Source organism: Euprymna scolopes, chromosome 20, assembly GCF_053919585.1.
Source record: "Euprymna scolopes isolate OS-2025 chromosome 20, ASM5391958v1, whole genome shotgun sequence".
Lineage (NCBI taxonomy): Eukaryota > Metazoa > Mollusca > Cephalopoda > Sepiida > Sepiolidae > Euprymna > Euprymna scolopes.
Genome location: NC_136501.1, coordinates 1,702,450 through 1,730,447, shown reverse-complemented (window position 1 = coordinate 1,730,447; position 27,998 = coordinate 1,702,450). Strand labels below are relative to the sequence as shown.

Sequence of the window (27,998 nt, the reverse complement as noted above, 5' to 3'; positions counted from 1 at the left end):
GGCTCAACATTGCTTAATTTTGATGATCTAACGGGAACCAATATATGAACGTGATTATGCTGTTGAGGAATATGCATCATTAAAGGTTAATTGGGTTCATTTGTTGGTTCACTGATAGCAAAGTTGATATTTTTTCCACTTCCACAATGGAAAAATGTGACTGTAGGGTTAAAAAGTGGAATTGAAGAGCCAGCATCCCAGAGGAGTAATATCCTGGCCTGCAAAAAAATGTCTGGGCAGCCCTGTTAGCATTCTCCAGTAAGGGCTAACCCAAGCAATTAATAAACTAACCCCTTCTCAAAGAGAGAAGATAAAGCCAAGGAGAGTGGACCTCGTAGAAGTGCACAGGCCTAGCAACATACTGTAAAATCCGTTTCAGAAATGGCATAGACTCTGTTGATTTTGATGCAGAGGGGAAAAATGCCACGCTTTGAATTAGGAGCACAAATGAACCAAAATACTTGACCTTTTGCTACATGACCTTTAATGCTAGTCATAGATTATTTTATAATTGACAGTTGAAAACTGGACTTTCAAACACAACATGCAAATTTTTGGAAGAAGATTGAAAATCATTTTCACTACAATATTCTCTTCAATTCCATACTCTTGCAGTATTGAACTTGAAAGCAATTTGAAAATTTTAAAAGTGGACAAAATTTAATTCCTCTTCAGGGAAGAAGAAAAAAAAAAAGATAACTTTCACAAGATGAAAAAAGATAAACTAGGCAAATGATATTCAAGTTTTGTTATGGCTATATTGTAGTTTATTACTTTCAAAACCATTTAAAAAAAAAAAAAAAAACCCTGCTAACCCAAACAAATTTGACCATAATGCATCAGCTGGATTGTAGCTAAGATGATACAAAGTCAATTTTATGCGACAAAATGCGTTTCTATCGGTAGGACCACTCTCGATGCCCCCTATAATATCTGGGTTAACATTACCTACTGCTGCCTATTACAAAGTTTTAATACATAATGGGCCTTTTGTGTCATTCGGTGTAACAGCACGGGTTTAAATCAGCTTCAAATGTGGAAGGCTTAGTAAACAATGTTTACTGCCATTTTGCTTCAACTAGAGAAGGGGGAGATGGAAGGTCACGATGACCATGAGAAATTCAAGTTATTTTCAATCCATCAAACTATTATTTTAAACATAATTCATGGCTAAACTTAAAATTTAGAGGTCAAACTCTAGTAACAGGGTTCTCTTTCTTTTATAAACTATAGAAAAAAAATAGTTTACTGCACCTTTTAGCAAAAAGCCTATCTTCTCACAAGCAACCGTTTTGCAAGGATATTTAATACAAAAACAATATCATGATTTATTAAATGAGCCACGATTTCTGTATGGTTCACATGTAATGGAATGTAATAGGATTTGAACTGAGTATAGTTGATTTCATAGTTCATAATGGTATCCATTAAACCAATGACAAACTCTTGTGTTAAAAAGAGGTGAGTAGTTTCTATTTTTAAGGTTCTAATGTACAGATTCCAAACTTTTAGTTAAAACTGTGTTCGAGTAATATATATAGTTGGAACAATTACATTGAAGGCATTGCCAGGGCCGTTGCAAGGAAGGTGGGCTCTCTCTACCATGCTAGAAAACTACTAACACCCGAAAGTATCATGTACCTCTATAAGGCCACCATTCGCCCATGTATGGAGTATTGCTGTCATATTTGGGCTGGTGCATCTGCTACTAGTCTCTCGCTCCTTGACAAGGTTCAAAAGAGAGTCGCAAATTTGATAGGCCCTGAACTGGCATCTAAGCTTCAGCCTCTGTCCCATCGACGAAATGTTGCATCCCTCTGCCTGTTCTACAAGTATTTTAATGGTGAATGCTCTGACGAACTGCAAGCACTTGTGCCCCCACAACGTGAACACCCTCGACAAACCCGACAGGCTGCTAAATCCCACCCCCACACTGTAGAGATCCCTAGATGTAAAAAGATCTTTCTACTCCAGTAGTTTCTTCCCCAGAACTGCTAGACTTTGGAATTCCGTTCCAGGTCCCTGCTTCCCCAACTGTACTGACGTGCAGAAGTTCAAGTGCAACGTGAACCAACGTCTTGCTGCCCTAATCCCTACATAGTACCCCAGTAGTTGTTGCCCCTGATAGTAGCCTCCTACACCAAAGTGGCAATGTGTCTTGTTTGGGGTGAAAATGTAATACAAAAAATAAATAAATAAATATATATATATATATATATATATACATACTAGCAGTTCAGCCCGACTTTGCTCGGGCCCTATGTACTGTTCATAATTTTATGTGCATATGTATATTTATATATATTAAAAAGTTTGACATGTCTAGGTAACCTATCTCTAAAATTTCAAGTGTTTATACTCAAAATTGACAGAGGAGTTTGGTAGAGTCTGCAAAGGTCAACTCTGTAAACTTTGACCTCTTGGCAGCCACATTTTCGCCCACAATCTGATTAAAAAGCTTGCTGCATGTCTGAATACCCTTAATGTAAAATTTCAAATGTTTAGACCAAAAATTGGCTGAATAGTTTGCTAGAGACTGCAAAGGTCAAATCTTTTGAACTTTGACATCATTGACAGCCAAATATTCGGCCAAAAACTGATTAAAAAGCTTGCCCTATGTCTGAAAACACTATGTAAAATTTCACATGTTTAGATAAAAAATTGGCTGAGTAATTTGATAGAGACCGCAGAGGTAAAATTTTTTATAACTTTGACCCCAATTTTGACCCCTTAACATTATTTTGGGCTCAAATCAAATTAAAAAGTTTGATCCATGTCCAAGTAACCTACATCTAAAATTTCAAGTGTTTGACCCAAAATTGGTGGAGGAGTTTGGTAGAGTTTTCAAAGGTCAAATTGTTGAACTTTGGCCTCTTAATAGCCAAATTTCATACTGAAAACCGATTAAAAAGATTTTCCCAAATCTTAATATCCCTTATATCAAATCTCGAGTCTGTAGACTGAAAATTGACAGAGTAGTTTGGAAGGGAAATCTACACAGACAATTTTTATAGATATTTAAATATATTTTTGTTAAATATTATTACGTGCATCAAAGTATACCTATGGACATGCATGTTTCTGGCTCTTAGCCATCGTCAGCATATGTATGTACACATCGTCAGCATATATATGTACACACACTATTGAAAATATTTTTTCTAATTTTATATTCAAATAAAAATAGAAAAGTTCATTTAAATAGCTCGATAGTGCAATACTGAAGCGATATTTTATGATACATCACTTCACTGGGAACCGACACTCATTTTCATGTTTGTCTCAGAAAGGTTCAGTTTTATTTACTTTATCGTTGAATATTTTTTCTTACACTGAAAATATTGTTACTTTTTAAATTGATGCAATTTAAAACAAAAATTGTGTCACAAACCATAATGCATCAGGGAGAAATTTTGTAGAAAAAAAAAAAGAAGCATGTAAACAAAGTGCATTCACTATGTTAAAAATGGTGAAATGGCTTCAAAAGAAATTACTGATGGTCAGTTTTATTACAGACTAGCATGGATACCCGGTGCTGCCCATGTGGAGAGAGGTGGTATACAAAGGATATTGAGCACCACCCCAAAAAACTTTTGTTTCAATCAGAACAGCAGTGAATACCCTTGTGACCACAAAAAAAAAAAAAAAAAAAAATTAGCAGACAGGCAGGCCCGAACCTGTGATACAAAAAGGTGTAAAAAGCTAACACGCTAGCTGTCATGGCCACGACGACTTATGATGTCATGACGACTTATGATGTCATGACGACTTATGATGTCATGACGACTTATGATGTCATGACGACTTATGATGTCATGACGACTTATGATGTCATGACGACTTATGATGTCATGACGACTTATGATGTCATGACGACTTATGATGTCATGACGACTTATGATGTCATGACGACTTATGATGTCATGACGACTTATGATGTCATGACGACTTATGATGTCATGACGACTTATGATGTCACGATGTATATTGAGATTGCTAGGCGTATGACTTGCAAAAATGTCAACACTAAAAATTGACCCTCCTTACAAAAAACAGCACAGTTGACTAGCACAGAATTAATCTTTTTGGCCAATTTTTTTAGATATTTTTCATCTGAGAGATTAATTTTTCTAAAAATACCAATTTTGTCATGGTGCAATGTGTTTGGGGAAGACACCAACACACATACAAACACCTTTTTTTTTTTATATATAATAGATTAAAAAAAAATAAAATGCAGTAGTCTTATGTGATAAGTCATTTGAAAGGTAGCATTTTATTACAAATCCTATATTATTAACTTGAAATAATTTCATGTTTAAGGCAAACAGGAATCGTATAAGCTACAAATCTGCACCCACTTTATAAAAAAACAAAAAAAACAAAAAACACCTGATTAAAAATATTCAAAGAGTGTGGTTGACAAATATGTTTGGCTAAAAAAAACAGAATTTGTTATGTTTATAACTATTTTATCACGTTTAATGTTCTTGTTTTACTTACCCGGAATTGTCAGGGAGTTTTGCTTTTATTATGCGTTCCTTTACGGAAATTGTTTTTTCAAAGTTAAATTTAATTATGCTACGGTTTGGTCATCGAATTATTAATCAACCCAAATTCGTTGCTTGTTTATATTAATGATCTTTCAAACACATTTCAGGTGAAAACATTATGTACTTATGTATCAGCGAAATAAGTATAAATTAAAAAATTTTCTTAAATAATCCAGTAGATATGTTGGATGCATTTTTAACAAAAAAAAAGTCATCCACAATTTTGCTCTGAAATGTGTTTGTTTAAAAATGGTGAATTCTTAATTTATCAATTTAAATCAAGGATTATCTCCCTTGTTTGTCATACAGAATTGATTGCATAACTTTCACATAAAAAAATACAATAAAATTCGATAATCTGATACATTCTATTTTTACTTGTAATGACTTTTCCACGCGATCATTTCTTGTAATTTTTTTAAATTTATACTAATTTCAACATGACATGCAAGTACGTAATAATACTTTCACCTGAAATGCGTTGGTTTAAAAAATCACCAATGTAAACAAGCACCTCAAATTCTTATAAGACTGACCAATTTTGTTTAGATAATATTTTATACTATAAATTTGGATATAACTTCCAAAACCTTTAATCTTTTTAATCCATAAAGATTTGTAGGACCGCCTATGGAAAGTGACCATATAAAGAAAAATGACACATGCAAAAATTCAAGTTATGCTCAATCAACACAGAAGCTATTCAACTCCATATTTGTATTCTGCTCATCATATTCGATAAGTTGTGAACTGAACAAATTAACATCTTTTTCTTGACACAATAGATACAGGTCATCTAGTTGTCCTTTTCAGAACAATTTCTCTTTCAGTCTATACAACTTTTATTCAACCTAGTAGTTGTAATAGTCATGCTTGACCAGAATCATTTAAACAAATGTGAAACTAAATATAAGTGCGTGATCAACTTGCGTCCCAACAATGTAGGTCAGGCATGGACATCAGAGAGATTAAAGAAATTGCTCTAAAAAGAAATTGCTCTAAAAAGAAATTGCTCTAAAAAGAAATTGCTCTAAAAGAAATTGCTCTAAAAAGAAATTGCTCAAAAAGAAATTGCTCAAAAAGAAATTGCTCAAAAAGAAATTGCTCTAAAAGAAATTGCTCTAAAAGAAATTGCTCTAAAAGAAATTGCTCAAAAAGAAATTGCTCTAAAAAGAACAAACAAATCACATCTCAGATAATGAAAAAAAGACAGCTGTTAAGAGGCTTGGTTCAGGGCTAGTCGAGTGTGATGATAAAGATGAAGTGGTGCTGGTCAACAACTAAAGTCATAGTAGTTAAGTCTGTAGCGGTGAATCACGTTGATAGCTGAATTAGAGAAATTAGTCAACCTGCAATAAGTGTCCTGTTATTAAAACCCTGAAAATTCTTCAGCAGATCGATTTGTTTTCATTATTTTTTTATTTATCCGATATGTTCATAAAATCATTGCCGAGCACGCATATTAACTATTATGTTCTTGATATCATATGTCGTAGGAAATACGAGATCGTGTTAGTTAAATTGATGACCCTGCCCAATTACATTCCACAATTTGTTTTTCATTTTTGTAGAATTTTTTGATAACGATTATTGCTTTTAAATATATTTGTAAACATTTTTTTTTAATGAATGTTTATGTACATAGTTTTTTCAAATATGTATTTTTGTGAAAATGTGTCTGTAAATAAACAGTAAAATAAATATGTAAATAAATATTTGTTAAAAAAAAAAATTAGTTTACGAATATTCTTATATTTAAAGACAATATTGAATTAAAGACTTTTCAAAAAAAAAAATTCTGAAAATGGATAAAATTCAATTTTATGGTATATTTTGTTTATTAAATTCTTAGGTGAAAGTGCAGATTAGTTACAAAACATTTTCCTCTACCCATATTAAGAATTGATTTCTAAATAATAACATTAACTGGAGTGAGAAAAAGAAGGTTGGAGTTATGTTGGAGTTGAGTGTACCCTGGAAGGATAATTTTGCAACTGCAGAAGAATATAGTGATCTCCTAATTGAGTGCCAAGAAAAGGCACGGAACAAGGAAGATTATCATTTGGGAACTTGAGAATATGTTGAACAAAAGCCAAGCAACATACTTCAATATCGTTTTTGTTGTACAAACACAGAAAAAAAAAAAAATTGTGACAGACGTGCAGGAAGCAGTGGAGAAGGCATCATAGTGAATCTGATTAAACAGAAACAATGAGCGTTGGAGAGAAAAGTAGCTCAAACCAGTGCCAATACGAGTTCCGGTTGGGAAGCCCTGTCACTTCAGAGATGCAGCAGAAAAGTAGAAGCTGAAACAAATGGTTCATCCTGATGATCATGGTACTAGATCTGATTGCAGAGCTGTTAGCTGTCTAGCACTGAACAGCGCATACAAATTATTTGCTATGACAGTAGTAAAAGACCTACAGACCAAGGTAGGTGACAAAGCGTAAAAACGTTTGACGTGTGGCAGCACCATGACAAAATGGAAAGACATTGCAACAAAGCATCCAATAGATATGATCCTGGAATTTATTAGCAACAATCCAAGACAAAGAGACTCTTGGAATCTGCAAGAACGATAGGGAGGGTAACAGATCCACAATGATTGATAACATAGTAAATGACCAAGAACTTGAAAAGGATAATCGGAAAACAAAAGCTGAAGCGGCAAAGAATTTAATATGGCTAAACGGTTACGAAGCCACCAAGGAAAAAGTGCAAAAAGAAAAATTTGGTCAGAGTAGAATTCAGAAATAACAAAAAAGATTGTCATTCAAACTTAGCGCATAAATGCCAATACCCCTCCCCCTCAATTGGTGGCAATTCTTGACAAGCACCAGTTTTTTTTAATTTAGTAATAATTGATTATAATCTAACTTCCAGATCGTCCAAATATCATTCTTACGCCAAACTACTTATAACACAAATCCTACTACTAATAATAATTTGTCTAAGAATATAAATTTCTTCAGTTGAAATATGTTTTGTCAGAGACGCCAAATCATCTATCACTGTTCAGAAAACAGGGGAAGTAATTCAACAAATGTCTTGGGGAATATGCCGGAATGCCGAAAAAAAATATCTACTAGTGATTTTGTCTTTATAAAACGACAACACTGAAAGGTGCATAATATAGTCCCTCTACAAGAACCAGCAATACTGACAAGTTTCCCTGCCACATCTGTGAACGATTATGCAAGAGTGTAGCTCGACAGAAGAGCCATCTATGGCTAACATCAATCAGAAGAGATGCCAAGCTTTTAAGTAGCAATCATAAAAAAGATGAATTCTTGAGGAAATTATGAAAAAAGTTAATTTTTGGAAGTTCTAGAACAAATAATAAAATACAGAGTAAAAGACAAAAAAAAAAAAAAATCCGAAGAAATGTTTACCCCCCACCGGGATTGTGGCAAAGGTAAACGAGTCTGTTTATAGTGAGGAATTTAAATCCACTCCCAAAAGGAGAGGGGGGTGGCATTTCGGTTTGGCCTTGTCGACATTCTCCGATGATGGCGCCTCATAATTGGTAAAGAGGAGGTAATGCCAGAGGTGTCTTCCTGAAACTCTCCAAAACAGCCAATACATGTTGCTCCAGTCAGGAGTTCCACCCCCACTTCATACAAACACACACCTGACCTGGTGTCTTAATTATTGTATTCAGAAAAAAAAAAAAAAAATTTAAACAATCTCTGATGGACAGTTTATTCTACTTTATAAAATGGTCACAAGATATCGTTATTAAAAAAAATAAATAAACAACCGTTAAAAATACATGGAAAGTTACAAAACTAAATGATTTCATTTAAAATGAAATTTTATCATGTAAAGGCTACCGCAGTTTCTTCAAAACTATCATTAAATTTTGGATTTTTTTTAATTTCGCCATGCAAAATCTATAGACGGCGATAAAAGATGGAATTATTTGAAATTCAGGTACTTATAATATTTTTGCATATACTTATAGCAAATCACCCTAAATCTAATTTAGACAAAAAAATAAATAAAATTGATTCAAAGACCTTCTAAAAAGTAGATATGTTATCCATCAAGACAAAAAAATGGCGGTAAATGTTTTTTTTTTTTTTTTTTTTTTTTAAATTAAAATTCTATTAAAATTCTATTAAAAATAAAAAAAGTTTTATATTATTCTGCTTTTCATATGATAAAATGCAGGCTTTTATCTTTCTGGAAAAAAAAAGCGGCTCAAGAATAATGGATTTTAATTTGTTTAAAAAAAAAACAAAAAAAAAACAATAACTTGTTTTTTCTACCATTTTTTGGCCGTGCTTATATTTTAGTTAATAGTGAAATGAATTTCAACACTTATTCTCAAATAACTTATTGTTTTTAACTAAAAAATAAAATAGGTGCAAGTCTAGGGTTCAACCAAAAAAAAATATTTATGGTGCATGTAACTGTCACAGAACAAAAACGTCATATTCCAAAAAATCACGTAAATTCATCAGTATTTTTTTTTTTTTTTTTTTTTTTAACTAAGAAAAATTTTTTTTACGATTTTTAGGGATTAAAATATATTACCATAGCCATTATAAGGCTGGTTTTGATCTCTTATTTCCAAAGAGGTTATTAAGGGGGTAATTACTGATGAATTTTAAAAATGGCAGACAGAGACGCACCATAACCGCTTTCCCATGAAATTTGATTTTCTTAGTTTAAAAAAAAAAAACCTACTTGATCATGTGATTTTTGGAATATGACTACTTCATTTCATGGTGGATACGTACATCAAAATTTAAATTTTTTTTGCTTTTTTAAATAGGTGGAATTGTAAACTTGCACAAAAAAAAATGAAACAGTAATAATATATAGTTGATTCGTCTGCAAGACATTACCGATGTTACAGGTATGGCATTCACCCTACACGGGCTAACCCAACTTCCTTCGAAGGAGGAAGTGTCAAGGGAATGTTAAATTCACAGGCGGTCTCCATTATGTCAGTTTCAAAATCTGAAAATGTCAGTTATCTCCCTTTTCGCCTTTTTTAGCTTCATATTGTGCTGAAAAACAAAGCGCATAATCGATAGGGGAGATAACTGAATGACATTACTAATTTCTGAAACTACAACTATGACATGGACGCCATTTTCTACAAGTACCAAGCAGTTGTCTTGCAAACGAATCAAGTAGCTATAAATTAATCCTTTTAACCAATTTTTTGTTGTTGCTAAAATCAGGATTTTAAGTTGCTTTAGAATAGTGCCGAAAGCCATTTTACTAAATTACTTTTGTGTCTAAAATAGAAATTTAGCAAAGAATCTGTATTGTTTATTTATTTTTTTTTAATCAAAAAATTATTCAGCTTTTATTTAGGGTTCTGTTTTCATCACTTTTTATTCACAAATTTACAAAAAGGGGAAAAGTCACTAAATCACCATGCGACTTTATTTTGAGAAAAATAATTTTGTAGGAATTAATTTTTTTTCTTGAATATTATGAAAAATCTTTTCTAGTTAAAATCTATTGAGAAATACACACTTTGAATACGTAAACACAACAAGTTATCCAAAATGGCTGTCTCTTTTGGACAATATTGGATAACTTTACCTAATGTTTACTTATTTAAAGTGTGTATTTCTACATACAAAATGTGTATTTCTTAATCGATTTTAACTCGAAAAGATTCCTCATATAATATTTAACAAACAAAAAAAATTTAATATCTACAGATTTTTTTTCTTACAATAAACTCACATCGTGATTTTATGACTTTGCTTAAAAAAGTATTTTAAAAAATCGAGTACTTATGCACTTCTGTTGCCATGATAAAATAAGGTTATTTAGAAAGCCATTCTTAACATGGGGAGAGGGAAGGTGTTTTATAACTATTCTGTACTTTCATGTGACAATTTAATAAAAACATTATAAAAATTGAATTTAACTTGAAAATGCTATTAAAAAACAGCATGGTAACATAAGTGCATAAACACCCAAAACCAGGGTGCTTGTACAGATTAGTGATGTGTTAAAACAACGCATTTCAGGTGAAAACATTACATACGTGTCATGTTTAGCATTAAAAAAACTGATCCTGTACAAAAAAATGTTTACACATAAAAATAGAATTTATCGCATTATCAAGTTTTATCGTATGTTTCAATGTGGAAGAGTTATGCAACCAATTCAGTATGACAAACTGACTTGATTTTAATTAAGGGTCGCCATTATCAAAACAAAAAAAAAATCTCAACATAATTGTGGTTATTTTTTGTTGTTAAGACAACTAGCACATCTACTGGATCATTTTTCATAATTTTTGGAATTAATGCTAATTTCAACATCACACGAAAAAATACACATTTTTATTAGAAATGTGTTGATGTAAAAGACCGCACATCTACACAAGTACCAAAATCTTTAACTTAGTTTTTGTTTTGATAAACTTTTAAAAAAAAATCTAGACTTATGACTTTTCACTTTCAAAATAAGCTGTGTATAAAAATCAGAGACGAAATACTTTTCACAGAAAATTCGGTCAATATTAGAATGGTGGCCAGACAAAATGTTCATTTTGACAATATTATATCATAAGTATAGGTCATTGATTACCCAACTAGGGTATTCAGACCATAAGATTTTGATCCTCTTCTGTTGAAGAGTGTCAAGTAGAACTAATAATTCACATGAAAAATATGAGAGTAGGGTCACTAACTCAGTAGGAAAATTAGTAGTGATATAGGTCTTTGTGGTTCTTCCATTCTGTAGTCCGAGCTTGTGGCCTTAAGAGATACCTTTATGTCCTTTGCTCTATGGCTTATGTCTTGAATACTGGTGGAATTCTGGGTCATAATATGAGTTTGTTGTTTCTCAATCCAAGCTAGTTTATCATCCAAATTACCTTTTAGATTACCCAAGTTCCAGTCAGCTAATTTCATGCTGGCTTGTAGCTTGGATAGAGTTGTTCTGGTCTCCATATTGGCTGAGGCCAGAGACTTCAGAGTTGCTTTCGTCTCTGTGTTGGCTGTGACCAAAGAATCCAATGTTTCTCGTATTTCTAGCTGGTGTCTCTGTATAGCCATGCCCTGCAGGTTCCCCCTGCCTGCAGGAGATGCAATGAAACATTATCAGGATCACCAGAGATGGCTTCATAGAGTTTGAGTGATATTTTTTGGCACTTAGCATGAAACACAAAGCATCTCACTCTACAGCATTATCATTATCACACACCTTGCCACAAAAACCACACTTACACTCAACATTGGAAGCTGGGTCTGAGTTATTGGAAGGAGTAGTGTTATGTGCAGTAGCTATAGCCAGTGTTGAAGCGGTGTTAGATGCACTAATTGGGCAAACAGCTGTAGAGTTAGAGACATCAGCAATGGGAGTGTTGCCAGTGAGAAGATCTAACGCCATATTGTTGTTTATTTCTTGTTATGAACAAATTTAGCATCTTTTACTGATTTGTTTTGAAAAGTATCTTTTCCTTGGATGTGCTTATTAATGTTATCGGAAGATTTAAATAGCACAGTTTACTTGGTTAATAAATATCTTGAAATGAAAAAAATTAGCATCTTATGCCTTTTTTTCACTATTAAATTGTAATTTTTTGGCGGACCTTATTTTTTTTGAGCTTTCTCCCCTGCCGTAAAATTATCGTCGATAACAGACTTAACTTTCATATTAACAGGAAATTTTTTTTCAATATTTTCATTTTTTTAATGTCTTCATTGAACTAAACAAGTACCGAATTACAATTAATTAGTAAAAAAAAAAAAAAAAAAAAAAAGGCAAAAGATGCTAATTTTTTTAATTTCAAGATATTTATTAACCAAGTAAGCTGTGCTTTTTAAATCTTCCGATAACATTAATAAGCACATCCAAGGAAAAAAAGATACTTTTCAAAACAAATCGGTAAAATATGCTAAATTTGTTCATAACAAGAAATAAACAACAATATGGCGTTAGATCTTCTCACTGGCAACACTCCCATTGCTGATGTCTCTAACTCTACAGCTGTTTGCCCAATTAGTGCATCTAACACCGCTTCAACACTGGCTATAGCTACTGCACATAACACTACTCCTTCCAATAACTCAGACCCAGCTTCCAATGTTGAGTGTAAGTGTGGTTTTTGTGGCAAGGTGTGTGATAATGATAATGCTGTAGAGTGAGATGCTTTGGTTTCATGCTAAGTGCCAAAAAATATCACAGAGTGACTTAAACCAACTCCAATCCTGGCTGAACATCATGTGTATGCAGTTCCATCCTGAGATTTGTACAATAATGCATCTAGGTAATAACAATCCCAACCAGTCATACACTATGAAGTATAATGATGAAAGCTGTGCACACTGAGATTAATGAGAAAAAGGATCTCAGTAATTGTTAACCCAAGTCCTTTACTAAGCATGTTGAATTCCAAGTCAACTAGATTCTCGGAGCCATCAAACATCCGTTTAGAACTCTGGATACATCTTTCCTGCTTGTTTATAAGTCCCTAATCCGCCTACACTTGGAATAATGCTTCTGTGGTCTGGTGCCTGAAGTTAAAAAACGAAAAGGACACTATGGAAAAAGTCCAGCGTAAAGCAACAAAACTTGTACAAGGCATCTCCAATTTGCCCGACTCTGAACGCCTCATTTGTCTCAACCTTCCTACTCTAGAATTCAGCGGACAGCATGTTGATATATTACAGGCCTACAAAATAACGGGTTTTGACAATGTTCATTATAACAGACCTAGCAACAACTGTGGCAACAACTTGTTCGCTCCAGCCCTCAACCCATTCACAAGAGGACATAATCTGAAGATGCAGATCCAGCATCATTCTGGCTCCCATGGCCACTTCTTCTCTAGTAGAGTGGCTCCTATTTGGAACAGGCTAAGTTCCAACACCATTAACCCCCCCCCATCAGCAAATGCCTTTAAGTCATGCCTGGCTGCAGAATGAAAGAACCACAAAGACATATGCCAATACCAATTTTCCTACTAAGCCAGTAACCCTACCCTCATATTTTTCATGTGAATTACTAGTGTTACTTGAAACTCTTCGACAGAAGAGGATCAAAACCTTAGCATATGGTCTCGTCGGATAATTAATGACCTTGATTTATGATAGATTTTCAGTTTTTTTAATGCCTTCATTAAACTGGTGTTAGTGCAGAGAGTGATCCGCGCTATTTTTTAAATCGTATTTCCAAGTTTAATTAAAGTTTTATGTTTTTTTTTTTATTCAATTGTAAGGTTGAAGTATACAATAGGCACAAAACACCCTCCCCTCCCCATGTTAAGAATGGCTTTTTAAATAATGTTATTATTTACGTCCGGATCACTCTCTGCACTAGTACCATTAATCTAAATAAGTACCTGTAATTCTAGCCACAGACATTTCCTATTCGCTAATGTATTAGCTTAAAAATGGTTTTCGGTCATCGAAAAATCCGGAAAAAATATCGTGCTGAAATAACGTTATTATTTAAAAATAAATTCTTAATATGAGGGGAGGGTGTTTTGTAATTATTCGGTATTTTCGCCTAACAATTTAATAAAAAGACATCGTAAAACTTAATTTAACTTGAAAATGCTGGCGGACCTAAACGAGCTTTCCCCCGCCGTAAAATTAATTCTTTTTTTATATATATATTTTTTTTCTGTGGATTATCCTCGATAACATACTTAAATTTCATAGGAGTTTTTTTCTAAGTTTATTTAATGACTTAACGTGAGGGGGGGTGTATTTTTCAATTATAACGTTCTAATAAATTGATACCCCACTTTGTGGTCAATCAGCACAACTTTTTAAGGTCTCACGTATCTGCTATGGTGTAAAATGTACCGTTTTTTTTTCGAGTTAAATTCAAAGGTTAGAATTGAAAAGTGATCCCCACGTTAAAATCAGATGATAAAAGTTTGATGCTTGTGCACTTTGCTACCGCGTTATTTTTCATTTTTTTTTTTAGATTCACGATATCTTTTTTTTTTTTTTTTTTTAATTGTTAGGTGGAAGCACAAAATAGTTACAAAACACCCTCCCCTCCCCATCTAATATGAAAATTTAATCTGTTGTCGACGATAATTCGCAGAAAAAATAAAACGTGAAAAGGAATTTTACGGCAGAGGGGAAAGCTCGTTCAGGTTTGTCAGAATACTATTAAAAAAAAATAGCACGGTAACACAAGTGCATAAGCACCAAAAATAGTTATGGTTATTCCATTATTTTTTTTAAATGGTTGTGCAAATTTCAAAATTAATTTTTAAATATTTAAACTGTCATTTTCAACTTCCTGGTCTGAATTAGAAGGTCATGGACCAACGTCAAGTTCGTTTTAGCAAGTCCGGTTTTAACTATATTAAAAAAATTAAAAAAAAAAAAAAAAAAACGGTACCTGTGCACTTATTGGATCGTGCTGAAATAACGTTATTTAGAAAGCCATTCTTAACATGGGAAGAGAAGGGTGTTTTGTAACTATTTTGTATTTAAACCTAACAATAAAAAAAGGATATCGTAAAACTTTAATTCAACTTGAAAATATTTAAAAAATAGCATGGTACAAAAGCGCACAAGAAAAAAAAATCAGATAACTCTAAAGTTCTTTCGTAGAATAGGGGCTCCGAGAAATGCCGATTATTATCTTTGGGTTTGGCCACGACCGACATAAATATAATTGACTCCGGTTACAAATTTTAAGTAAATCCAGACATTACTGGTTATGTACGTTTTTAGAGTTCAACATTCTCTATCCCCAAATACGCCATTCTATATGATTGTTAAATTTCGACTTTTAAAATCACAGTAACAAATATTTCAAATTATAAACGTAGGAGAGTTCAATTTAAAACTTGGTTAAATTTTAGGTACTAGTACAATTATTGATCCGTGGTGAAATAACGTTATTATTTAAAAATCCATTCTTAACATGAGGGGGAGGGTGTTTTGTACCTATTCTATACTTTAACCTTACAATTGAATAAAAAAAAAACCCATAAAACTTAAACTTGGAAATACCATTTTAAAAATAGCGCGGATCAGTAAGTGCATTAGCACCTTTATTTTTAAAGAGTAAATCTTTAACAAAAGAAAAACTTTTCAAGATCAAGCTGAGCAGAAAACAATATTAAATGAAAGATGAATAAAATTATGTCATCAGAACAATAAGGAATAGCTAAGAGGAAATTTAAGAAAAAAACATTTAGCTTCGAAATGCCATGTTTTTTTGTTTTTGTTTTTTTAAGTTCCCCTTAAATTTTTCGGGTTTGTATTACTGTACACAGATTCGAAAAAGTTGTTAAAAAAACAAATATATGTTATCAAAGACAAGATAAGTTACTTTTCTACCAAACTGGATATATTTTTCGTGTTTTTATTCAATGTAACATATTTATTCAGCTCGAAAAACATACAGTGTTTACCGCTGTATTGGAAAATTCAAGATGGCGTCTGATTCTCTCTTTAACACGGTAAGTTTGGGAAAAGGTGTTATAAATAAAAAACTATACAAAATACTATTAAAAACCCGCCGAATATATGTCAACCTATGTCACGGTAACATATATTGAGCGAGTTTTTAACAGTATTTTATCTGGGTTTTTATTTATAACACCTTTTCCCAAACTTACCGTGTTAAAGAGAGAATCAGACGCCATCTTGAATTTTCCAATACATCGGTAAACACTATGTTTTTCGAGCTGAATAAACACGTTACATTGAATAAAAACACGAAAAATATATCCAGTTTGGTAGAAAAGTAACTTATCTTGCTTTTGATAACATTTATTTGTTATATATTTGTTTTTTGACAACTTTTTTGAATCTATGTGTACAGTAATACAAACCCAGTTTTTCTTATTGTTCTGATAATATAAAGTTAACTTCATTTTTCATCTCACTTTATTATATAAATATAACCTAAAATGATCACACTTCCTGACCAGATAACTTCATTGATCAGTTTTGAACCACGTAGCGTAGGACAGAACGAGTAACCATTTTTACAGTAATGTTTGGTTAATGATTGATAATCAACCCACATTCGACTCCAAATTAATATAAGTGATAGATAAAATAAGGAAAAAAAAATCATGCTTTTTCTCACCTGTTTAGTGAAATCATGTTGGTCATTAAACTTGTTCGCCACATATCGGAGGATGAGAGATGTTTTGCCGACACAACCCTCACCCAACAAGACTGTTTTAAATGAATAATTTCGTCCGTCATTTTGACCGGCAATGCCACTGCTAAGAGACATTTTCGCTTTCAACTTTTATATTTACCAATTCTTCTTTTATGAATTGTGTCTTTCCGTAGACGATTATTCTTCACACACACACATACAAAAATATTTATATCGGAAAAACACACAGGCGTGTTAAAGATTATAAAATGGATACAATTGGAAATCTTAGATTTTTTTTTTCAAAACTAATAAATCACGGTGTTAAATTGACACTCCTCAGACTTTTTTTTATTATTATTATTTGGCTCGAACCGCTTGTTGAGGGGAAGAGGTAAAAGACCCAGTTGTAAACAGAAATTACACTCAATGAAGACGGCTGTGTTAGTTATCCTCTTTTTTGAATTTATATCGGCTCCTGCAGTGAACGTAATCGCACAGTAAAAAAGAAAAAGATTATCTAATTAAGTCATGGGATAGTGAGACATATTTTGTTTTGGTTTTCTTTTTTTGTTGTTGTCTCGACCGTCGGCCGACGTCTGACAGACCAGACGACAACATCAAAGATGGCTGACAATATGTGACGTCATGAATCATGTGGTACAATTACAGGAAGACGAGTGTGGCCGCTTAAGCACTAGAAAAAGTACATAATTTTCTGAAATAAATAGCTTAAAATGGTAGTTGATTAAATATTAAATTTAATTTTATTAATTTTTATGATTATTATATCTAGATTTTTATCTTTTTGTTTTTCGATTTTCCAATTAAAAATAGAAAAATATATAAGTATTGCTATTATTTTCCTGTTTATGTGCGGCTCTAGAACACAGGAAGACGACTATGGCTTTTTAAGCACTTGAAAAATTTTTTTTTTTTTTAATAAATAGTTTAAAACCGTGTTTCATTAAAAATTATATTTGATTTTATTCATTTTTATTTTATATATATTTTCAATTTTGTTTTTCGATTTTATAATTGAAATTATTATTATTATTATTATTATTATTATTATTATCATTTATGTTTATATGCGGTCTTGGGATTGATTCATACCCGTCAAATCTCATTCGTTCAGAAAAGTAATTTCGAGTACGGAATAAAGGTAGAAAAGGGCGAGAAAGTCGACATTGGTGTCTGGCCTCTTAAATAGCCAGTCATTTGTCAATGACCACGATGGCATCTTCTGACAAGGTAAGACATGTTAGTACGCCTACCGCGAGGAGACAGTATGTTTATAGGAGTTAATTAACACAAGGCGAGAGCAAATCCGAGTCTATTATCCACGCGTTAAGAAAGGGAGGAAAACAAAAACATGAAAGCGACGTAATGTTTTTTTTTTTTTTTTTTTTTAAATAATCGTCCAACTTTTTTTTTTCTTAATGAGGAAGAAAATGAAACCTGTTGAGTATCTACCATCTTAAATGAATTTCACTTTATTTTTTTCCTATTAGTTGACAATTACAAAACAAAAATAAATGTCTACGTTCAATTTTTGTTTTCCATCCGTGTGTACGATTTGTGTATGAACCCCCCCCACACACACGTGTGTATAAAATAGTCACTGAAGAGATCACCAACCCGAAGATGTAAACGAAACGTCTACATATACCAACTCTGTTATTAACTACTCTAGAATCGCACACTATTGGAACCGATACCTCGTACTATCTAGTTATATATAAAGTATACTCTCTCAGCTAGATAGATTTGTTTTTCTTGAGTTTACATTTTCCTACTTTAATTTAATTCTCCACCTATCCATCTTCTCTCTCTCTCTCTCTCTCTCTCACACACACATATATTTATAACAAAAAATGGTGGGAGCTTTAAACGTAACCACAAGGTATGTCTTAATATGTAAACGTCTACGACTTAGATGAATCCAACCTACATTGTCATTTAAGTGATCATTGGGCGGAGGGCGGGGGGTTCTTAACTTTGTATGTTTACTTTCAATTTTTAATCAACAACAGTTCGAGATTTTTAGCTTTTTCGATTCTTTAGGTAAGAATCGATAATTTCGACTTGTTATCAAATTGCTATTTTTGTATTCCCATGTTTTAGTTAAGACTGCGACCGTCTTAATGTGTATCTTTTCGAACTCTGAACTTATACGAAATTTTGAACTGAACTTATATATTCCATGGCGTTAAAGATGTTTACTAATAATCGTTTTCAAGTGATGGTCTTCTGGAGATTCATGGTCTATAATCCATACATTATTTTTATTTAGAATTCAACATAATTTTAAATCTTTGGTGTACGTGCCCATCACTGAACGGAAACGTCATACCCCCCCCCCCCCAATTATATAAATTGGTGGAGTAATTTTATTTTTATAAAGAAAATCAATTTTTAACAATTTCAAATGATTCATGTGAAAGCGTTAGCATTACAAGGTTAAAGTTGGCCTTGCAAGTTAGAATTATGGATTTTTTCTTTTCTTTTTTTTTTTTTTTTTGTCAAGATGGTGATGCGAGACGGTCTGTTTTTTTGCTTACTCATAAATTTTTCTTTTCTAATTAAAAAATAAAATGTCTTTGTCAATTTATATGGTTTTTGGAATATGACCTCTTCGTTCCGTGACTGGTACGTGCATCTGCATCAGTTTTCTGTTTTTGTTTTGTTTTGTTTTGTTTTATTATTATTATTATTATTATTATTATTATTATTACCTGATCATGGCTGACTCGGAATGAGAACCAACCATACTGTCTACCTCGGTGAATTAAGAGTTCACTTTGAGAATATATGGAAATAATTTCGCAGTTATATTACCCGAAACGGCGAATAGGAATTATATAAATCTTAAGCTGAAACCTTATTAAAACTTTGGCATTCCGGTCACATTTATGAACAAGACAAAATATGAATCTGTGGCAATTTTAAATATACACCTTACAAATATGTCCAGACAAATCTACGTGTAATTATAAACTAAAATGTCTATAGTTGACCTAATTTGTATAAAAACACGACTTCAATAAATTTTTAAAGTGGAAAAAAAAAAAGTTGAGTGATACAGAAAAACCTTTTTAAATTAGATTGTCATTTGAAAGTTTAACTGAAATATTTATCTCGGTTTGAAGTTTATTGTTCAGGTCACTTGGCCACAATTATTTCAAATTCGATAGTTGAACTTTTGTACGTACCTGGCTTTGACCAGAAGTGTAATTTAATTTCAACATTATTCGTTGGTCATTTCAATATTAATTGGACCAACCTGTTATAAAACTCATTAAGATACTGGTGTGCGAGCATGTTTTGCAAATGGACACCAAACTGAAAAGACAAATGTTACCAAAGGCAAGGTAAGTTACTTAGTTTTCTACCTACCTGAATAAGTTTTTTAATGTTACAAAAGTTATATTTGATTAGTTACATGTGGATGGAGGGGGTAAATCTGTCGCGTGCGTTGGAGATCCCTAATAAACATGTCACTATCACATTTTCGGAGTTTCCGCATTATCATGATAGTTCTACATTTTATGCATTCCCTAATTAGCTAGATAGCCTCTGTCTATTGCTAGTGGTTTTTATGATCATGGTTTAATAAAGAAAAATATTCTGGCAGTTTAAATTTTCTGGTCAAGATTGTCTGCTTATTTTAACTTTCAGTTTATGCTCGGCAGACGGGACGACTGTGACAAGCAATATATGATCCCTTCTGATTAATAATTAACTTTCTCTCGGATAACTTCCATGTTAAGAATGTCCTTTCTGCTTGACCATGTTGTAATTATCCAGCCAAATGGGCAGCAGAAGCCGGAAGTCAGAAAGCGTAGACAATATTGGCTATAACCAACTTTGTATTCGACAGTTTAAAAGCCTTTAAATTCCTTTATTTCGAGGCTGCCACCACCACCTGCACCCCCCCCCAATGTAAACAGACTTTTTGTGAAATGTTAAACGGTATTCTACGCGGTAAATGTCTGTGCGGTACGGAAAAACGGTTCATTAAACTGCAGGAAGCACATGTTAAACTCAAAGTTCTATAATGCCCCCCCCCCTCAAAAAAAAAACGGAAAACAATGTTTTTGTAAACTCATGAAAACTTTTAGATCAATTAAAAACTAGGTAACGCAAAAAAAAAAAAAAAAATTAACTTTTTTTTTTTTTTTTTTTAACTTAAAATATCCGCTCAAGATTCTTCCTCGATGTGATATGGCCATTTCACTTCGGAAGCAGCACCATACTCTAGGTAGCCGTGACTGAAGGTGGTGAAATAGCGTAAAATAGTCCCAGGGTTCAGGGGTTCATACCATGCAAACGGTAAATTTGCGACGGGTTTTATCAGATTCGTTGTCAGCGACCTCGAATACTCCTAAAAATTCAAATTAGTTGTCGGTATTCTATCGTAGCCTAAGGTAACATTTACCTATTTATATTAAAACAACTTTGTTTATAGTTTTATATTTGTAAATTAAAATTAATAAATTTTTCAAGGTAATATAAATTAAAATATTTATCACGTAACATTTATTCGTTAGTTGTGTTTAAAAAAAAATGTTCATTTCTTTTACCTTTTATAGGTGAGGTAAATATTATTGAAACTTATTTCACTTTAAAATACAGACTTTGTCTTACCTTGCTAATTTTATATAATCGTGAAAATTTAAAAACAAACGCAAAAAAAAAAAAAAATCTGTTCGACTCGACAATATTGGATTTCGTCATTTGTATTTTTATTTTAGAATTTCCAGCTGTTGTTGCTCAACCTTAATCCGTCGACTTGTGGCGGATTTTACGATACTGTTAGATCACCACATATCATATTGCATTTCCATGGAAATACAGTTGGAAAAATAGTTAAAATCAAATTATTTTAGTTTATATATTTGTGGCCTCTTGTGGCATTAAAAAAACAAAGCCTTTAAAGTTAGCTAAATAGCTATAATATTCGAAATTTACGGGGATTTTTAAGGCGCGCATCCGCTTATATTAAATACCTGTTTACACAAATAAGGCTGCTTGTGTAGATTAGTGATATTTTATTCAAACCAACATTTCTGGTGACAACATTACGTACTTGCATGTCATGTCGAAATAAGTATAAATTAGGTATGGGCAAAAATTGGCGGACAACGATGGGGGGGGGGCTAGTTTTGAAAGCCGATTTATAATTTTTTTTGTAGGTTTTGATTGTATTTAAAAGATTAAGAACTAAACTTAATTTCCAAAAGGAAAAAAAAAAAAAAACTTGTACACATGAAAAATGTTTTCACGGCGAGCTACTCAGTTCAGCTAAATTTTGAAGTCAAATAAATTCATTGTAAAAATCCTTTAAAAGATAAATATTAGTTTTCTGGGTCTATTTCAAAGATAATTAATTAGCCCAAAACCGAGTGATTCTGCCGTTCACAAAACGCAACAAACTAAAATTTTTCTAAACACGGAATATATGGAGGCCCAAAATTTCAGCCAGTCGAAAGACTGAAAATGACGTCATGTAATTGAAAGTGGGAAAATTTTTTTCCCCACAGACGTGCATCTGTACATTCCTATTCTGAACGTTTGTAGCAATTTTTGTATTTTTTAATTTAATTTTTTTTCGATGTTCCTGTTTTTAAATTATTTTTTAATTATTGTTCAATATTATATAAAAAAAAAAATGTTACGCCGAAAGTTTTTTCTTGCGAGCAAGGAAATTAAAATCTTGCATATAAAAATTATGTGAAACCTGTAATTTAAAAAAAGTAGAAATATCTTTTGCAATTATAATTTTTTTTTATGTGAAAATGTTAAATAAACAATGCTTGATTCAATGGTAATATCGGTAGTTAGTTCGAGAAATTCATTTTTCTTCGAGTTATATCGAATTCATTAATATGGACTTTAGGGGCTTTTTTCGTAATGTTCCTGAAAAAATTATTTTATTTTTGTTACAATTTACGATGCTTTATTATATATATATATAAAGCAAAAATAAATTCTTGCATATTTTATTTTACTACTGAAAACCATAACTTTAAAAGGTTTTTTTTTTCTTGTTTAAACAAAATACATTTCCACTAAGATTTAAATAAAAATTAGTCCATTATATTGATAAATACAGAAAATTTCATTAAAATTGGTTAATTTCCTGATTTTTTTATTTTTTTTTTTAAGGGAGGGGTCAAAATTTTTATACATTTTGAGCACCGGCATTCATTTTGCACGTACCTAGTATAAATTATCAGAAAAATTATCCAGTTGATGTGTTGTATATATTTTTAAATAATCCACAATTGCGTTCTGGCATTTTGTGTTTAAAAAAACCCGTTAGAAAGTGGATCTTGGCTTTACTTTCGCCAACCGCGTGACTCTCCTTTCGCTAATCTTGTCCTTTAGTTCTTGCATTCCATGAACGATGTTTCTGACAAAGAGGAAAGAATTACTGTTTTCTGGGTTGGAATCTATTCCATCTAACGCTTATCGTTGACAAGTTTTTGACCTTGAAATATTTTTTGTTCTTATATAAAATGGTTTCATGCCTTGTCTGGAGCGATTTCCAGTCAAGGGAGATAACTCTGTTTGCCGTACATAACGTATCGTACAACTCGATACATACAATAAAGCTTAATAATTCGAGAAATTTTATTTTTATTTGCAATTTTGTCTGTGATTATTTTTAAATTTTAATTTCAACACGACACTAACGTACATAATGTGTCCACTTGAAATACGTTGATATAAAACATCATTAATCTACACAAGCACCCAAATAAGTCAAATCTTTGCTATTGTCCAATTGAATTTTCTTTAGAGTACTTAAGGTAATGATTACCTGAAGTTGTGCATGAAAACACTGTTCTAATTACCTCCCCTTCCAATAAAATGATTTTTTTTTTTTTTTTTTTTTTTTAATCGCGTCATACAGTTCATGAAGCCACTTGATGTAAGGAGATAAAAAATACTACTTTATGGTCAAAAACTAGCCAAGAAAAAGCTGTATAGATTTTGACTCAAAACAGCAATTCTTCCCCCTTTGTCAGAACCCTCGCTCATAGAATGTGATGATTAAAGGAAGAGTTCCTGTTCTTAATGTTTGTATTTTTTTTTTTTTAATATGGTTTCAATAATTTACACAACCAAAATAAAAATTTTCCACTTTAAAGGAATCTTTGATACGGTAGGGGGTATGTGCAAACACGTCATCCTTTAAGAGTATAACTGAACCATAATCTTTGATTTTGAAGTTGGTCAAAACTTGACAAGTTCAGTGCTCACATGTTAAGCCACATAACTTCTTCGATTATCTATTAGAAATCATTTTCTGCTTTGAATTTGTCTAAATGCAAGCTCAGCAATCGCCTTCAGTTGCGCACCTAACAAAAGGAAAACTTTAAAAAATCTTTCAACTACGGAACTCTGCAATCTTTCTGAAATTGCAGATCTTGAATTTTGAACGCAATCCATGATTTAATCCACAAGGGTAGCATGCTCTCGTACTGTCGGCCATGTCCAAGTTGAAATCTTGAGTAATTTGCAATTGTATTCTTTATATCGACCACACTGAACATTGAACTTTCAAACTCCAGGAGAGTGTCGCAGCTGAATTTATTAAGTACTTTATCCGTTAAGCCATGCCAAATAATATAAATTATCAATTTCCATCAAAAAAAAAAATTCAAAATCATAATTTTGATTCAATTCACTATTTTGACTTGAAAACTTCAATAAATGATGTGCATTTTTATATAAATTATTTTTTTTGTACTATTTTTCATCTTGTTTTTTGTAATCGCTGACCTACTTTAGATGGAGCTAATCCAGCTATTGAATCTGGCCAGAATTTTGAGCTGGATCACTTTGTTTCTTAATCAGAATTACCCCATGTTGAAAATAAAAATCTCATGTACATGCTCATAAAAAATATTTTCCAAAAATCATGTAACTTGAGTAGTCTTGATATTCATTTTTTAATTTTATTTTTTATTACTAAATCAAATTTTGTAAGTGAGGAAGGTTGTCATTTTGAAAAGGGAAATAAATCAACCTAATTAAAACTTTCAAGATCAGCATTGGAATATCTACAAATTACCATTTATCACTTAAAAATGATTTTATTTATCGAAAGAAAACTACTTGATTAATTTACGTGATTTTTTTTTTTTTTTTGTGATGGAGCCACACAAGCCAACGGCTTTATAGTGACCAACCACCAGTATCACTGAAAGTACAGCAGAGAAGGATGAGTAGTCTGTCACTGCATGAGACAGTGAGGAGGAAGCCAACAAGCTAGTTCTCTGGATACATCCAAACCGTGGTAGAAGAATGACCTACATTGAAACCTGTTACAGGACATGGGATTGGAAAGTGTTTGGAACTTGCAAAGTGTCATGCGAGATCGAGAACGGGAGAAGTCATGTAGATCTGGTGGGGAAGTGTCCTGAAAGACTGAGATATTGTGATGGAAGGAAAAATACAGTGGGTTCCAAAAGTCTTGGACACGTTTCAAGTCCTCATATCTGCTTAAGATGGAAGTGGTGCCATTTTAAAGCAAAATGCATCAAACTTTTTGTAAGATTTTTTTTATTTCTTTTCAGATTCTTATTAATAGTTCTTGATATTCAATGTCAAAATGTGCCCAAGACTTTTTGAACACCCATATTTTTTATACATCCATCATTCAGGTTTTTTTTTTTTTTTATATGGGGAACAATTTAATCTACTGAAGTAGTTTTTTTTTTTGTGCTAAATTAAACTGAATTTTATTTTTAATCACAGGTCCTTTATGAAAAAGACAGTGTTTTTATTCACACGCACGTTCTCGAATCAAAAGATAAGGATGCATATATTCCAGGAAGAATTTTCTTTGTAGAAAAAGAAAAGGTAAGTTTTCAAAGTTGAATGTTTATTACAGCGAGTAAAAAAAACTATTTGTAAAAATAAGTACATACACCAAATATTGTATTTGATTTCCTCAAATGATTGTTACTATGAGGATTCGTTTTGACGATGCAAATTCTCTTAGGTTTCTAGTTGCGATGATCAAATACCCTTAAAAAAAATTAGTCATGTTATGAGTCAACTGAAGCAAGTAGTTTTCAGATTTTAGTTACATTTTGGAAACTCTCTCCAGCTTTAACTTATTTCGGACCTCATTAGTAGTGGTGGGATGATTAATCGGAATTGTTAATAGTAAGAATCGTATTTTGGGGGGGAATCGGAATCACATCGTTAAAAAATACCTTAGATTTACGATTCTTTCATTACGATTTTATATTTTTCAGTCAAACTGTTTGTTTGAAGTGAGATTAATGCTCTCAAAAATTTATAAAAACGTCAAAACTTTTCATAACCTATTTAATATGATGTACAAGAATTTTAACTACTTTAAAAGTAACCTTTTCTTTATCGTTATAAGTTTCAAAATTTCTTTGAATTTTTTTCTTTTAATTCTTTGAATTAAAAACTTTTACTTTTAGCTTAACTTGCTCTTATATTTCACCATTTCGTTTTTTAGTAATAAATGCTTCTTTACATTAAAAACTGACCTTGTGTCTAACTCTGTCCTCGTGGGGAGGCAAGTAAATAGGAAGTAATATGGCGGCTAAAAAACGTTTTTCGACCACCATAAAAGCATTACAATACATTTAAACCCTGAAGAGTTTCCGTCATGCGCACTTGTTGTTCTAAGTTAACTAGCCATTACTTGTGTTTCAAACTTTAAAAGAAAAAGTGTTTTAAAATAGTAAAAACACTAAATCTTTTTTCGTTTTGGAAGGGAAGTTTCAAGCGCCTCTGTTATCCCAAAGACCAACTATGTAAACACTTTGCAATAATTTCAATAATTATTTTTTTAAAAAATTCTTTATAATCAATTTTTATTTAAAATTAAATTATTTTCTAAAATATTGTTTATATATGTTTACGTTTTTTTAAGTAAAATTAAGAAATTAATTTTAAAAATATTGTTTATATCCACCTACATTCAAAAGGGTTACTTTTCGGTAGCTTCACTGCTTGTTACCTAAATTTTCTGAATGTCAGAATGAGGCTCGTCTGCCATGCCTACATATCTAAGCTTCACTGATTTTTATGATTTTTTTTTTTTTTTTTTTTTTTTTTTTTTTTTGTTGGAGTTTATGTAATTAACAGGAATATTGGTGAAAGTCAAAATGGAATCCGCGCTATTGTTAAATATTATTTTCAAATTTAATTTACAGGCTATATAAGCATAGAAGTTCATCTCTACTGGACTTTGATTTATATTTTTACGACAACAGGAAGCAAAGTTACGACCGAGCAAAGTTGACGAATATTTCAAAATTGATAAATCGGCATATCATCCATTTTCATATAGATAATAGTTTCAGAATTATTTTCATGTGTAATATGTAAATATTTGATAATTAATTGTGCGGAAATTTCTTTAAAATGTTATATTTTATAGAAATTCAAAACCGCTTAACAGGGAAAATGGCTCGCTATTCGCTGACCAGCGCTGAGATGAATAAAGTCAGCTAATTAACGAGTTTCATTTGTATTCTCTTAAAAATAAACTTTTTTTCTGCTTTCAAAACAAAAGCAGAAAAAGTTTCATTTTTTTATTCTGAGTTTGTCAATTTAAAAAAATTATTTTCCAGTTTTTCAAATTTGATTTCCAAACAATACCGAACCCTTATCCCTGAGTGGCTCCTGGACCTTGATAAATGGTAACCTCGATGTAAAAAAAAAAAAAAAAAAAAAAAAAAAAAAAAAACTATTTTGCTGTTTTTTAACGCTTTTAGTACAGTGTACTAAAAGCGTTAAGAAACAACAAAATATACTAAGTACATGCGTTTCTGTTATCATGGTATTTATAACTTACTTACGGTAGAATTTTTTTTTTTTTCTTTTTCTTCATGAAATTTTGTCTGTATAGATTCATCCTACAGTTTAAACAAATGTTCTGAAAGTTCAATGTTTCATCCACGTTACATAACTGGTAAATCACTGATATTTCCCCTTAAAAAATAGCAACATTGTTACAAAGAAAACCACCTAATTTATTAAAGAAAAATTATGTATAACACTATAATTAGAGATAAAAACACACATGGGTACGATGAAAATACTATACCAAAATGCCGAAGCAATCGGTCCAGTGGTTATTTATATTATCAGTTACGAACAAACATACTTTACATTTTTATTTATATAGATTAAAGGCAACTTCCTATAATTATCTCTTCGTTTAAGTCCTATTTTGGCCACTTAAATTGTTTAGACTGAAACTGGTTTCAGCATTACTCCCGAACAGTTTTTGTTTTGTTTTGTTTTTTTTACTTAAACCAGGTTTAAGTGTTAAAAAAAAAATATGCTAAATATTTGTATGTACCCGTACCC

The 27,998-nt window shown here is 31.9% G+C and overlaps 2 protein-coding genes across 6 annotated transcripts in view; one reads left to right on the top strand and one right to left on the bottom strand.

Moving 5' to 3' along the window:
• The window catches only part of LOC145241288 (ras-related protein Rab-21-like), a 68,491-nt gene extending 51,191 nt beyond the window's left edge, over nucleotides 1-17,300 (bottom strand). The window contains exon 1 of the mRNA XM_080104036.1: nucleotides 16,605-17,300. Within this exon, the coding sequence (XP_079960162.1) occupies nucleotides 16,605-16,757 (153 nt within the window). The 5' untranslated portion in view covers nucleotides 16,758-17,300. The remainder of the gene's footprint in view (nucleotides 1-16,604) is intronic.
• A 390-nt stretch (nucleotides 17,301-17,690) lies between these two features.
• Nucleotides 17,691-27,998, top strand: part of LOC145241286 (TBC1 domain family member 15-like) — a 93,870-nt gene continuing 83,562 nt past the window's right edge. Inside the window, exons 1-2 of one of the 5 annotated variants that reach the window (XM_080104032.1) lie at nucleotides 17,691-17,876; nucleotides 25,395-25,499. In XM_080104032.1, the coding sequence (XP_079960158.1) occupies nucleotides 17,850-17,876; nucleotides 25,395-25,499 (132 nt within the window). In that variant the 5' untranslated portion in view covers nucleotides 17,691-17,849. The remainder of the gene's footprint in view (nucleotides 17,877-25,394; nucleotides 25,500-27,998) is intronic. The other 4 variants (XM_080104031.1, XM_080104033.1, XM_080104030.1 and 1 more) reach the window with 4 other exon arrangements.